Below are 15333 nucleotides of genomic sequence, written 5' to 3'. Positions count from 1 at the left end.
CGTGCTCTTAAGTGCTGAGCCATCTCTCTAGCCCACAACAGTGAATCTAAGCTTAGGAACAAATATATTTTTTAAACGTACATTTATTTATTGTCGGGGGTGGGGTACACAAGTGCCACAGTGCCAGCAGGGAGGTCAGAGGACAACTTTAAGGTTGGTTCTCGCTTTCTACTATGTTGGTTCTGGGGCTTGAACTCAGGTCACAAGGCTTGTTAGCGGATGCTTTACCCATTGAGTCACGTCTGTGGTTATGAAGCCAAGTTAAAAATGTATTTCTGAGTCACATACAGGAAGGAGATCTCCTGTGTTTTCGGATTTGAAAGAAGAGACAGCCATCCCAAGCTATTTCATCGTAAGTGAAATGGGGGAGAAAAAGAACTTAACTAAAAATCAGATATATTGTAACTATTTGAAATATAAAGGGATAGACAAAGTGTTTTCATTCTAGTATCTTATTTATAGGTTTCTGAATTAACCTATAGGTTAATCTAACAGCATTTGAGTATTTTTTTAAATAAAGACTTACACCTTCATCATTCCTATGTTCACAATAAGAATTATAAAATGCCATGTTCTGTGTTTAGGGGTTAACTGAACTGTGTAAAACCACAAAAGGTGGAGAAGTTACACTTCCGTCACACGTGGTCTCTGGGTACAGCAGACACGCATCACTAGCGATTTAAAAGAGCCTTTCTTTTCCTAAATGTAAAGTAAATCTTAAGCATAGGAAGTGGGGTTGTGTTGTTTTTTTGGTTTGGTTTGGTTTTTCAAAACAGAATTTCTCCATGTAGCTTTGGAGCCTATCCTGGAGCTCACTGTCCAGGTAGACCAGGTTGGCCTTGAACTCACAGAGATCAGAAGTGGGGGTTTTGTTTTTTTTTTTTGGATTTTCGAGACAGGGTTTCTCTGTAGCTTTTTGGTTCCTGTCCTGGAACAGAAGTGGGGGTTTTGAAAGCTGTTACTTACCATGTAAACTGCCATCAAGTTCAATATTTTCAGACATCATGGAATTATTTGTGCTGTAGCTCAGACCAAGAACCATCTGCAGGTCTGAGAGGTTTAGCCGTGCGGTCAGTTCACCGCTTTTGTCCCCAACCTGTTAGAGTGACAGAGAAACGGTGAGCATCAGCTCACAGTGTGTGTGCTAACAATTCCCATGGTATCTATTACCATTTCCATTTGCACATGAGAGAAATGAAGCTCAGAAATGGTATCTAAGCTCAAAGAGCCATCAGGTCTAACAAGAGCCAGTCCTTGGTTCTAAATATCAACTTTTTCTTTAAAAAACCATGATATTTCTCTACACGGGTAAGAAGATGGAGTGTTCTGGCAACATCCTATTCCCACATGCCCCAGCTCATCCCACTGTCTCCCCAGATGAAGGCAACACAGCCGCCTGTCTGCTTGCACAGCTGTAAGGCTGCTCTGGAAAACACCCCACAGCCTCCCTGATCTGTAAGCGACAACAGGGCAGGCCGTGGTCTCCTCTGTCTCATACCTCTCTTGAAATGTCCAAGTGCTTTTCAGCAAAATGCATTGCTTGGTCATGATTTCCTAGAGCCGTGTATGCGTTTCCTAAACTCCAACATGCTCGTCCTTCGCCAATTCTAAAATGTAATTGAAAAATTCACATGCAGTTATCTGAAACGAGGTCTTTGTACAGAATAAATACAACCAAGCAGTAATTCAAGGATCAAAGCATGCTTTGGATTTACTTAACCTTTCAGATAGAGCAACGAGGAGTCCAGACAGAAAAACGGGAATACTCGACACCAAACTCCAAGTCAAATATTAAAACATGGCAACAGTCTTTAAACTATGCCATGGCCAGACCTTTAATTCCAGCACTTGGGAGGCAGAGGCAAAAGGCCGGAATTCAATAACACATCTGCATTTGCCCTAACTCAGGGACGGGAGTGAATTACCTGTCCTTGAGCTCCTGAGCAATTGCTAAGTGCTTCAGATGATAGTCGATGGCCTTCTCGTAGTCCTGCAGCAAAGTGTATGTGTTCCCAAGACTGTAGCAGGACTGAGCTTCCACGGCTCTGTCTTTAAGCTGCCGAGCCAGCAGCAGTGTCTTCCTAAGAGAAACCAATTTGCATAAAGCTCATTTGAAATTCTGGTTCTAAAAGAATCATAATACTGACATTTCCCATCTCTTGTTGCTTTCTGCTGCCTTTTAAACAAGTCTGTTTGAGAGTTTAATTTATCTTCCATTACATTAGAAAAAGTAAAAACCTGTTTTAAAGTGTAAAGAAAATAGATTTAGACTTTGAGTCCTAATAAGCTCACCAAAATACAGCCGTGCTGAAGCATGAGATCAAATGCCTCTGGAGAGCAGAAGTATGTCAAGAAGACACTCTTGCCCCTCTGTGCTGGCGGTAACTTACACGTGTTCATGCACTGGCTGTCTTATGCATATATGTATGTGTGTGTGTGTGTGTGTGTGTGTGTGTGTGTGTGCACGCATCACGTGGAGGCCAGAGTTGCACCAGGCTGCTGTCTTCCTCATCAGTCTCTGATTTGAGATGGGTCTCACTGACTTGGCCAGGCTAGCTGCCCAGTGAGCGTGGGGATCTTTGTCCTTGCATCTCTACCCCAAGCACTTGAATTACGGGTAATACCATGGTGCATAACTTTTGAGGTCGGTGCAGGGGCTCGAACTCAAGTCCTCATATTTGTGTAGTGAGTACTTTGCCAGTGAAGCCGTCTCCCTAACCCCAACATCTGTCTTAATCCTACTGCTATCTTTACCCTCTTCAACATTTATAATATTTAGGGAAAGTCCTTAAATGTGGGTTTATAGTACTGTGAATCACAGTACTGATTCATAAATACCAAACATTTTATTTAACATGACACAAATTCTACCTAACACATGCGGTATACTGTTAGCAAGAAGTTGGTGTAATGGACTAGAACACGGTCCTGGGACAGCACTGTCTGATTCAGACCCTACCCTTGCTCACTATGTGTTCGAGAACAAGCTACGCAAGCTTCTTATCGGTTTTCTCATATATGTATATAACGGCTGGGAGAAATACCTCACAAGGCTCTGGGAACGTTGAGATGCACCAGGATGTATGCAAACTGTATCAGTGCTTAAGCCTACAGACGCCTGTGGATTCAATAATCTAAATGACCTTTTCCAGAGTTTCTGCCCAAAGCACAATCACTTCACCGCTCATAACTACTTCAAAATTGAAATATGGTAATAAGATAGATCTTTTCAAAAACACAAATTTGAAGCTATATACTAACAATGATAATCTCCAGAGCTGTAGCCCTGGGAGGCTGCATGCTTACTCTAGTGGCTGGTCCTCACAGGAAGTTTTGAGACTTTAGGACTGCCGTCAGACCCCACAGTACGGCTGTCTCTGCTCCACCATTACTGTTTGTAAATGATCAGAAATCTTTCTAGGAGCAAATTCAATTACTTAGGTCTGTTTGCCAAGCTGCTGCTTTGTATCCTGAAAAGCATGGGTCACATACTTTTCCACGGGCCTGGAGACAATTCTGAAGGCGCGTTCCAAAAGTATCACTCACCTGTGTTTTTGGAACAGGTTAAATTTCTGAGTTCTAGTCTGCTTGCTGTGGGGAACAAGCCGTAACAGCAAACTCGTAACTTCTTTAGTCAAAAAGCCATCAACCAATTTGTAACAGAACTTTTAATATTTAACGTAGGTATAACATTTAATAGCAAAGACTTTTCTGTGTTCTCAACTTTAAAATATAAGAAACTTGGCAGTTAAAAATCAACATGTATGTTATACTCCTCACATGACATACTAGGAAGGAAATGTCTTATCTAGTGAATTCAGTGGTTCTCAACCTGTGGGTCATGGCCCCTTTGGAGGCTGAAGAAAGACAGCACCATTTAATGTTCTAGATGGACCAAAGCAACCTTAGCTTTTTCTTTTCTTTTTTCTTTTTGTTTGTTTATTTAGCTTTTTATTTTATGTGCATTGGTGTGAAGGTGTCAGATCCCCTGGAACTGGATTTTCAGACAGTTGTGAGCTGCCATGTGGGTGCTGGGAATTGAACCTGGGTCCTCGGGAAGAGCAGTCAGTGCTCTTAACCACTGAGCCATCTCTCCGGCCCCCAACCTTAGCTTTTTCTTTCCTCTGTTTTTGAGACAAGTCTCACTGTGTTCCTCAGACTGGCCTGAAACTCACTTTGTAAACCAGGTTGGCATCAAATTCACAGAAATCCACTGCCTTCACCTTCTGAGTTCTGGGATTAAGGGCATGTGCCAAACACCCAGATTTTTCTTTGTGGAGTAACAAAAGCAGAGAAAATGTATTAAGAGAAAGGTACTCCTAAGGATGGGTTGGATTAGTGACCTGGGAAAGACATACACCAAAAAGCCAGCACTGGGCTGGCAAGACGGCTCAGTGGTTAAGAGCACAGCCCTGACTGCTCTTCCAGAGGATCCAGGTCCAATTCCCAGCACCCACATGGCAGCTCACAGCTGTCTGTAATTCCGGTTCCAGGGGACCTGACACCCATGGCAAAACACTAATGTATATATATATATATATATATATATATTAAATTAAAGATTCCTTTTTAAAAAGCCAATATTGTTTTTGTTGTTGATTTGAGACAAACTATCTGAATCCTGTATACAGGAATCTCTGAAGTATCAGCACAAACCAACCCCTGTGTGTCTGGTTCAGTATGAATGAGTGTTTGAAGCCCACTAAGTGGAGAAAACCCTCAACAGTCCAGAAGGTACAGAGCAGACGACCTGAAGCTGGTCAGACCTTGCTACCATCGATTCCGGCCTACCGTGGGCTAGAGGGGCCCTGACTCAGAAGTGCAAGCTGGCAATGCTGCAGGTAGCTGAGCAGAGCCTTAGCTTAGTGGAGTTGATGCTGGGCAGAAGGAAGGGAGAACTGCTGGCTGACGGTGGGGCAGGATGGAAAAATTCAGTGGCCATTGGTGGAAATTAACATCCTTTTGTGTGTGTGTGTGAAAACTTTGTCTTCCCACAAGACCTAGTTTTTTTTTTTTACCAAACTTCCTTTTGGCCTCTGCTACCACTAGTAATTGAGTGAGATAAAACACACACCCTACACGCTAAACAGGTTCATAAAGAACCTTAGAAGTTTCAAACTTTAAACAAAAGGTAATAAAAAACATAAAGGAAGTCATATTCTGCTATTAAGTATCAGGTAAAAGGCCACACTCAACGGCCAATGCTGGCAATGACAGCACTCAGGAGGCAGGGACAGGAGGACTACAAATTCAAGGCCCCAGTCGAAACTCCCAGGAAAAACAAAAAACAAAAAACAAAAAACAAAACTTGAGTACAATGTTTCCTGAGCGCAGCATACCAGGTAAGTTCTTAACATGCCCAGTTCTTGTAACATCCCCAAATCCAGATCCTGATGCCCACACAGATGAGGAGACAGGCCTGGGAGCCTAGGCCCTGCCAACATGTGTCAGTAGCCGGGTCTCACCCCCAAAGCCCACTGTGACTTTACAGGCTACGTAAGGACTCGCTTTACATTGACCCACAAAGATATCCGACTAACCGGTAGTATTCGGAAGCGGTTTCGAATTCCCCCAGGAAGATGTATGCGTTTCCGAGGTTACTGTAGGCTCTCCTTTCGGCAGCTTTATCTCCGAACTCTTTCGCAATAAGGAGCCGCTGTAACATAAAGCCTTCGTCAGAGACACGAGGGAGCTGAAGACCGCCCAATCATGGCCCTCCGCTCCGAGGAGGAAGTGGTCCAGCTTCGTGTTTACCTGCTCGTGAGCTATAACTGCATCCCTGAAGTTGCCAAGGAGGTAGTGTGTGTTGCCGAGATTCCCAAAGGCCCGTCCTTGCGCTGCTCGGTCACCTAGAGCAGTTACTAACGACAGGTTTTCCCTTAGTGATGACAAAAAGTGGTGAGAGCGTAAGTTTAGGGGAAAGTTCTTGGTTGACTGCAGACAGGTTTTACTTTTTTCATAGCTGGGGTTTAAACCCAGGCCTAGGGCATGCTCGGCAAGTGCTGGCCACTGAGCTATACCCCAGCCCCAGAGTTAATCTGTTAGTCAGAAAAAAAGCCAGCTTACAGTTATAATGACAGTATCTTAAAGACACGTTCTGAGCGGGGCAGTATCTTCACTCACTGAAACAGCTGGCTGGAGGTCTTTATTCAGAGCCAGCAAGAGATGATCATGGAGCCCCACAGCTAGGCAATTGTTTGAAATCCTACTGACCAAACACTAAATTTACCCCAAATAAATTAAACTAAGCATTGGTGTTTCTTGCTTTCACCACTAAGGGGCACTGGTCTGCAGTTTAAGTGAAGAGCAGGTTTCTGCAGTACAGTAGCACTTCAGCAGCTACTGTTTCCAGTGCTTAGTTTTCAAGTTAGCCTACTTTTGCCTTTGTTTTTTTTCCAATTAACTATGCATACACACGTCACACTCATACACAGCCACACAGCACAGACACAGAAACATTACACCACACAGACAGATACATTGTTTTGTTTTAAGACAGGTCCTCAATATGTCATCCTGGACTCAGAATGTAGAGCAGGTTACTTCCAAACTGGGATGTCAGCCGTGTGCTACCACAGCCAGTGAATTAGCTCACAGTTCCTACATCTTTATTGTTTTCTTGTTTCTTCTGAGACAGGGTTTCTCTGTAGTCCTGGCTGCCCTGGAACTCGCTCAGTAGGCCAGGCTGGCTTCCAACTCACAGAGATCCGCCTGCCTCTGCTTCAGGAGTACTGGGATTAAAGGTGTGTGCCACCACCACCAGGCTATTTCTGTATCTTTTTTTTTAATTCTTTTTTTAATATTTATTTATTATGTATACAATATTCTGTCTGTGTGTCTGCCTGAAGGCCAGAAGAGGGCACCAGACCTCATTACAAATGGTTGTGAGCCACCATGTGGTTGCTGGGAATTGAACTCAGGACCTTTGGAAGAGCAGGCAATGCTCTTAACCGCTGAGTCATCTCTCCAGCCCCTATTTCTGCATCTTTGACAAACTGGGAACCACCCACAGGGTAAAGAGCACGGTCCCCAGCCCCACCGCATGCGTGTACTCACTCGTAGAGATCCACAGCTGCCTGCAAGGCATTCCTCACTTCTTCTGGAAACTCTCCAACATCCTGGGGCCCGGGGCAACCAAAACTCTTCCCTTTGGCATGATACACATTTCCAAGGTTGTAGAGTGCCCGTGCTTCTCCCACCTGGGTGGAGATGTCAACAAAGCTTACGTTCTAAAGACGGAGGCCAGGGGTTTCTACTGCTAATCCCATGTATTTACTTAATGTGTTATTATCGTGTGTGTGCATGATGTGTGTGGTGGTGCACATGGTGGTTCGCCCCCTCCACCTTCCTGCAGGTCCCCGGGACTGAAGTCAAAGTGCCCTTACCCACTGAGCCATCTTGCCACTCCCCATTTGTTTATAATATCCTCACTGCTGTTGTCAAGGAAACCAAGCACCCAATGCCCATTCACAGAGAATCAAACACATCATTCCACTTGCAAAGAAGGACCTTTTGCTATTTGCTTTTTCCATTTTAAAAAACTCTTTCTCTTTTGTCTATGAATATTTGACTTTACAGATAAACTTCGAGGAAATAGCCGCCATCTGGCCTACCATCTTTACTACCTTGTCGTTGAGTTCTCTGGAGATGTCCAGGTGTCGCTGGCAGCACACTATGGCTTCATCAAAATTCCCAAGCACTTTTAAGGTGTTTCCAAGGTTGCCACTGGCTTTAGCCTCCCCCAGTTGATCTCCAATAGTCCTAGGACAGAAATTTGAAAAGTGAATGATGTTAAAACCATTTTTAAAAATTAAGATACAGTCGGGCAGTGGTGGTGCAGGCTTTTAATCCCAGCACTGGGGAAGCAGAGGCAGGTGGATCTCTGAGTTTAAGTCCAGCCTGGTGTACAGAGGGAGCTCCATCCAGGACAGCCAGGGCTGCTACACAGAGAAACCCTGTCTTAAACAAACAAAAACTTAAGACACAAAGAAGTCAAAGAACAGTTTCTCTAGAGGACAAATGGCACAGCTAAGATGAAATTCATGAACCTTGAAACCTATTTTAAATAATAAAAAGCACTTCTCTAGTTCATCTTCATCCATTCAATTAAGCTCAGAGCTGTTTCATTTCTGCTCAATTCAACAGTTTTGCCTAAACATTCGTTTTCAAATACAAGCCGTGAAATACACTGTTGGTTTTTAAGTGAACGGGAGTTTGGTTTTGGGAGAATGTCCAAGGCTGACGTTACCTGGCGAGCGTTAAGTCGTGGTGATGGTACTCTAGAGCTTTGGCATAGTCATGTAAGTAGAAGTAAGCGTTGCCCAGCTGGCTGTAAATAGCACTGAGGGTTTTGAGGTCCTCAGTTCCAACTTGAACTGCAGCTTCAAAAAAGGACACGCCAGCGCGGCAGTCCCCCGATTTACACAGGCGCTCTCCTTCCAAGGCCAGCTCAAGGCAAGAAGCTTCCATTCTGCAAATCATATAGGACAGACACTTAGAGTATCACAACCACATCCGTGATCTTAACTCCCAGTAATATAAACGAGGACTTTGTGGTTACTCTTCATCAGACGGGCGCTTAGTTGAATTACATACACATTACTAACATTACAAAACAGTAAATGCTTAATTGAAACAACAGCTAATTTGCCTGCTCATATTTCTCTGGGCCTCAGAGGTCTCTTAGATGGGGTAGCTAAATATCGTATATGGAGTTAATTATAAGTGGCCCGCCCAGAGTAACAGCCCACTTTACTATGGAGGCTATCTTAAACAGTGTTTCCATCTACCCATCCGTCGTTCCATCTGCCTTTCTCAGTCTCATATCTCACACACACACACACACACACACACACACACACACTCCTTTTTCATTTCTTACCAGCACACAAGCAATTATCATCTAAAAGAATAAAGGAATAAATTATCTTGATTCACCAGAGAACTAAAGATCAAGATGTTTTCCTGGAAAACAATTAATTTAGATGGAAATGGAGGGTTTAACTGGTACAGTGGGCGGGGTGGAGGGCTGAGCTGGTACAGCAGGGGGGTGGAGGGAGGGCTGAGCTGGTACAGCAGGGGGGTGGAGGGAGGGCTGAGCTGGTACAGCAGGGGGGTGGAGGGAGGGCTGAGCTGGTACAGCAGGGGGGTGGAGGGAGGGCTGAGCTCATACAGCACCTGCCTTTCCAGCATAATGACCTGATTCATTTCCCAGACCCATGTAAAAATGCCAGGTCTGGCACATGCTTGTCATCCCACACTGGAGAGGCAAGGGTCCACAGGTGTGCTGGCCAGCCAGTCTAGCCTAGGTGGTGACCTTTAGAGCAGAGAAAAACGGTCAGAGGAGATGTGTGGTCTTCCTGAGAAGGACAGGCCAGGCTGCCCTTACAGCCATACATTAAAATGTGTTTGTAAAAGTAGACTATACCCTGCTGGAACTAGAAAAGTATGGACTAAGATCAACTACGAGCCAACAGCAAAGCTTCAAAGCAGACTCCTGAATTATAACAGGCAGGTTTATCCAGCATCTCTAACAGGTAATCCTCAATTTTACACTCAGGTAGCTTTCTCTTTAACAATTCAAAATACTTAGCCAATGTCTATTGCTTGTTCTACTATTGCTTGTTCTATGATGGTAACTTTGCCTTCCATGTATGAACTTACAAAAGCAATCCAAGTCAATATAACCAAGGCTAACATGTTTCAACAGTAGACGGAACCAACGAGACCAGGAAGGAAGAACTAAGGACACGGAAAGATGAAATCAGTCTAATCAGAAACGTAACCAGCTACACTGTTCTCCAGTTTACTTATGTTCTCACAATTTCACACAGATACGCAAGGCACTTTACACCCCTTACCCTCTCTTACACTCTCCCTGTACTGCCAAACCTTTCTTCTTCCCAACAAGGAGCCCTCTTAGCTTCCTGGGTAAGTGTAACACTTACAATGGATGGATGTGTGTAGGGTGCCCGCCTGAATGAGCATGAGTCATTCACTTCAAGTGGGCAACTTACCAGTGGCTACAACACTGGGAATATGACTCCCTGTCTCCTAGCAACCATTAACTGTCTACAGCTCTTCAGAAGGTGAGGTCTTATGAGCCCCTCCCCCATCCACGATGGACTGTTGACGGGCCCCAGTCTTGTACAGGTATTTGGTCAGCTACTATTTATCCATTTTTCCCCTAATTTTTTTCTTTCTTGAATCAGCCTCACTATGTAGCCAGGCTGGCCTTGAACTGGAGGTCCTCCGGCCTCAGGCTCCAGAGTGCCGGGATCACAGGCAGGCACCCCACAGCAGCTAGTTACATTTCTTTATCCACAGGGTTGAAATTAACAAACTCTTCTTGTCTTTCACAAGCGAAAACTTCCCTTTCCATGAAAGCTGCTAGATGAGGCATCTGAACCAGTTTGTCTTTGTCTGAATACCGGAACCAGTGGCCACCTAAGAACTACCAGCAGGAAACATTAGGAAAAGAGAAAAAAGTGTGTGTGTGTATGTGTGTATATGTATGTATGTATACATATATATGTATATAAAATCTTCCTACTAAAATTTTAACCTAAACATTCTTGTGTAAGAAATATCTAAAACGCATTTTCTCTTCTAGGAACAGAACTTGAGAGTATAGTTCCACAATTCACAAGACGTCTACACAAGGAGATTTATAGCAATAAATACTGCTGTGACAAGCATGGCTGGAGAGATGGCTCAGTGGATAAGAGCACTGCTGCTCTCCTAGAGGACTTGGGTTTGATTTCCAGTGTCTACTTGGTGGCTCACAACCATCTGTAATTCCAGTCCTGGGGAATCCAATACCTTCTTCTGGCCTTCTCGGGTACTAGGCCCATGTGGTACACAGACATATCAACAGACAGAACACTCATACTCAAAAATAATAAAAAAAAAAATATGCAGCCAAGCATGGCACATAATTCCACAGAGGGAGAGAGAGTAGGGCAATGGTCAGACAGCGGTGCTCTCAATTCGGGATGACTGGGTTACACAGGACATCAGAGACAAGCAGAATTATTCATAAATAAGGCATTTACAAACAGGATCTATGTGTTTGCCTGCATACATATAAAGCAAGCATACATATAAAGTAAGTATCACCAGTACAAATACATGGCCTTCTGGATTTCTAAGTTTATTCATACAACATGACATCATCAATCCAAATGATATAATACATAGTAAAATTTATTTTGTGTGTATGGGTGTGTTCTGTCTGCTCTATATGACGACAAAACAGTATCATAAGAGTTACACATTTGTGTACGCATGGATGTGAAGCTTTGCTTGCCTGTGTGTACAGTTGGCAAGGTCAGAGACCGAAGGCAAGGGTCTTCTTCGTCGCTCTCCACTGTACCTTTGAGACAGTCTGCCTGTGAACCCTGAGCGCACCAATTTGGCTGTACTGTCTGGCTGGAGGCTACAAGCGTGCTACCACACCCGGCTGCGACACTGCACGGGTGCTGAGATCTGGATTCAGGCCCTCATGCCAGTAACCCACCTTACCCACGGAGACATCCCCCAGTCCAAGTTACATACTTTTGGAAAGACATTTTTATGTAGTTATTACCAGAAACCATAATAGTCAACTGGAACCCCGCTGACCTACCTCACTGTCCTCTGAGATTGTGAGAATGTTCATAGGAAAAATTAAGTTACTATAGTAACTAATGTCTGAGCTAAAATTCAAAACTATCTAGGGGACTGTCAATGCAGACATACTATGACTCTACTATATATTATGAAGAAACAAGTTAATATCGCAACAAAATCCCTAAACTCCAATCAAATATTTGGAATTGTAAAATATAGCAAGTTAAGCTTATGCATTTTTAGAAGATCATTAAATGACAGAGAAATTTTCCTATCCTCTCTGTCACTGTGAGAAAAGAGAATTACTTCATCTGTTTACCAGCTGGGGTGAAGACAAAGCACACTCAGCTGCAGGAACCAGGCCAGGGCAATTCCTCTCTGACAGGGCTTCTTAGTCGCTCCTGGCAGCCTGTCTAGATGCACAATCAAAGAACTGCTTTGAATAAATGTAAGCAGAGCAAACCAGACGGTTTATGTAGACTGTCAATTGACAGGATCGCCTTGAGCAAAGCTTCTCAGTGTGTCTGTGAAGGGTTTCTACATGAACTGGGGCACACTCTCCCTGACTGGGAACAGCACCTTGTGTTGTCTGTGAAGGGTTTCTACATGAACTGGGGCACACTCTCCCTGAAGGGGACCAGCACCTTGTGTTGTCTGTGAAGGGTTTCTACATGAACTGGGGCGCACTCTCCCTGACTGGGAACAGCACCTTGTGGTGTCTGTCTGTGAAGGGTTTCTACATGAACTGGGGCGCATTCTCCCTGACCGGCAACAGCACCTTTCACAGGCAGGGATCCTGGACTTGAATAAAACTGAAAGTGAGGGCTGGAGAGATGGCTCAGTGGTTAAGAGCTATGGCTGCTCTTCCAGAGGTCCCGAGTTCAATTCCCAGCAACCATATGGTGGCTCACAAACATCTCTAGAGAGATCTGGCGCCCTCTTCTGGCCTGTAGGCATATATGCAGGCAGAATGTTGTATACATAATAAATAAATCTTAAAAAAAAAAACTGAAAGTGATCTGAATACCAGAGTCCCTGCTTTCTACCTCCTGAGTATGGACAGAAAGTGACCACTGTCTCCGCGGCCATGCAATCCTTGCCCTGAGGGACTGTACCATCAACCTGTAAGCAAAAATAAACCCTCGCTTCCTCAAGTCTAGGTCAGGCATTTTATAATCAGGAAGTAACTAATACAAATATGTCAGGTATAATTCCTCTTCTGCACAAGTCTGGCATTTCGATGCCAAACTTTTCTCACTTCTACAATAGATTTTGACATTTAGCATCTTCATTACCACCTTAATTTTAATTTCTTGCATTCAAATTATATCAGTCAAAGCAAAACAGGATTAAAATCTTGAAGCTGCCCTTAAAAACGCCCAATAATACTGATTATGTCCATATCTGATTCCTCCAAAGGTTTCTCAGGATAGATGATGATGGGAGCTGGGACTTACAACCTCAAACCAGGAGCACCGTCCACCACCTCCTTTCATAAAGCCTAGTCCTGCTCTCGTACTCTCCTCGGGCATAGACCTTTCCACCAGCAGTCCTGGCTCCTATAAACTGTCTGTATCTTACTTATCAATAGGTCGAGTTGTTCTACTTTATTTGTGGAAGAAAAAGCACTGCAAATGTACTAGGATTCACAGTTTAATTAGACAATTTTTTTAGGTTTATTCGTTTTATGGTGTGTTTCGCCTGCATGTATGTTTGAGCATCACATGTGTGCTGGATGCCAGAGGAGGTCAGAAGAGGGCTTCAGCTCCCTTAGGATTGAAGTTATGAAGAGCTGTGAACCACCACAAGGGTGCTGGGAATGGAAGCCATGTCCTCTGCAAGAGCAACAAGTGCTCTTAAACAATGAACCACCTCTTCAGCCCTAAGCTTTAAATTTTATATAATAAGTTTCAAATTTACATCTCCCAAAATAACAGAAGGGGAAATAGATGCTCAGATAGGTTATCTGATTGGCTTAATGATCACATGGCGGAAAAGCTAAGGATATAAATTGTTTCTTTGTTTTCTAATCTAGTGTTCCTTGTTACCTCAAACTATCTTAGGAAAATAATAGTATTATTATTGCTATTTTTTTGAGACAGGTTTCATATATCCCAGATTTGATTTGACTCTGCTTAAGAAAGAACGACCTTGAGCTTCTTATTTTCCTGTCTCCATACTGAGTGTTGAGATTACAGCTGGGTGAGTTGCCACACCTGGTCTATACTCTGCTGGGGTTCATTCAGGTTAGGCACGCAAAAGAGTATTCCACCAACTGAGCTACCTCCTTGGCGTCAGGAAGGAATATTAGCAATTACATTCTTTAGCAAAACTGAACTCAATACCAAATTCTATTTCGCTGTTTGTGTCTGTCATGTGTATGCTGCTCTGTGTATGCGCAGGGACCTGAGGAAAAGCTCCGTGCTGCTCCTTGGGAGCCTTGAGAAGGGCTCTAACTGGCCTGAGCCTGCTGAGTAGGCTGGACTGGCTGCCAGTGACTTCCAGAAATCCGAGTTTCTGCCTCCACAGCAATGTGCCACTGAGCCTGGATTTTGTTTGTTTGAGTTTTTGCTGTTTTTTGTTTGTTTCTGCATATGAGTTCTAGGGATTAAACTCAGGACCACTGAAGGTAGGGCAAGCATTTTACCAACTGCAGGACCCTCCCCACCACAGCAGTCCCTAAATTGTATCTTTTAAAATATTTTCATTTTATTTATAGGTGTGTTTGGTGTATGTATGATATGCATGTTTGTGGGTTCAGAGGTCAATGGAGGCATGGTGTGTTCTGAGATATCACTCTCAGGCTTATCCCCATGAGACAGGGTCTTTCAAGTAATGGCCAGTAAGTGTCTCTACCTCACCCCAGCAACAGGGTTACACACGTGGCCACCCCTAGCCTTCATGTGAGTGCTGGATCTGAACTCAGGTCCTCATACCTAGGCAGCAAACACTCTTACCCACTGAGACACCTCCCCAGTCCTATTTTACTTTCTTTTTAAGAAATACTTGTTTTCATTTGTATTCATGTATGCCTCCCGCACCCCCAACCCCCTGCCACATGTGTGTGTGTGCCCTCAGAGGCCAGAAGAGAACATCAGATTCCCTGGAGCTGGATGGACTTGCAGGTGGTCGTGAGTCTGACATGGATGCTGGGAATCAAACTCGAGTCCTCTGTAAGGGCAGAAATTCTTAACTGCCGAGCCATCTCTCCAGCTTGTGGTTACTCTTTTTACTTGAATGTTGTCGTCTTATTTTTTATAATGTCTAAGTACTGAAGAATTTTCGTGTGACAAGGACAAAGAAGGGCAGGTCCCAAAGAAATACAAAACTGTAGAAGCTAGTGTAATGAATATAATGTACCCATCTTTCAACCTCACAATTACCAGTGCGATCGTTTCAGCTCTACAACTAAACTCACTCCAACCCCAGATTATCCTGAAGTAAATTCCAGAATGCATATAACTTCACTAACAAATATTTAGTGTGCATTGCTAAAGAGTATTTTAACATCATTAAGATTAAAGCACTTGGAAGAAAGAGGTAAGGGTTACTTGAGCTCTGGAGTTTGAGGCTAACCTGGGCACATAGTAAGACCCTGACTCAAAACCGAGAAAGAGAGAGAGATTATTTTATCATACCTAAAATTCTCTAAAGTCAATCAGAATTTTTTAAGGTTTAGAAATGTTCTAATTTTGTTGTTAGCATTCATGTTCCTAAACAGGT

At 43.7% G+C, this 15333-nt stretch overlaps 1 protein-coding gene across 2 annotated transcripts in view; it reads right to left on the bottom strand.

Moving 5' to 3' along the window:
- The window catches only part of Gpsm2 (G protein signaling modulator 2), a 45220-nt gene that overhangs the window by 13953 nt on the left and 15934 nt on the right, over positions 1-15333 (bottom strand). For both annotated transcript variants that reach the window (XM_041657480.1, XM_041657488.1), the window contains 8 exons: positions 8249-8470; positions 7626-7761; positions 7057-7199; positions 5755-5878; positions 5541-5656; positions 1926-2081; positions 1499-1607; positions 967-1096 (listed from right to left, as the gene is read on the bottom strand). In XM_041657480.1, coding sequence (XP_041513414.1) covers positions 967-1096; positions 1499-1607; positions 1926-2081; positions 5541-5656; positions 5755-5878; positions 7057-7199; positions 7626-7761; positions 8249-8470 — 1136 coding nt within the window. The remainder of the gene's footprint in view (positions 1-966; positions 1097-1498; positions 1608-1925; positions 2082-5540; positions 5657-5754; positions 5879-7056; positions 7200-7625; positions 7762-8248; positions 8471-15333) is intronic.

Source organism: Microtus oregoni, unplaced genomic scaffold (assembly GCF_018167655.1).
Source record: "Microtus oregoni isolate MIOR12 unplaced genomic scaffold, Mior012 000000F_ref0000247, whole genome shotgun sequence".
NCBI classification, from domain to species: domain Eukaryota; kingdom Metazoa; phylum Chordata; class Mammalia; order Rodentia; family Cricetidae; genus Microtus; species Microtus oregoni.
Note: the sequence above shows the minus strand (reverse complement) of the source record. Positions and strands in the feature narration are given on the sequence as shown.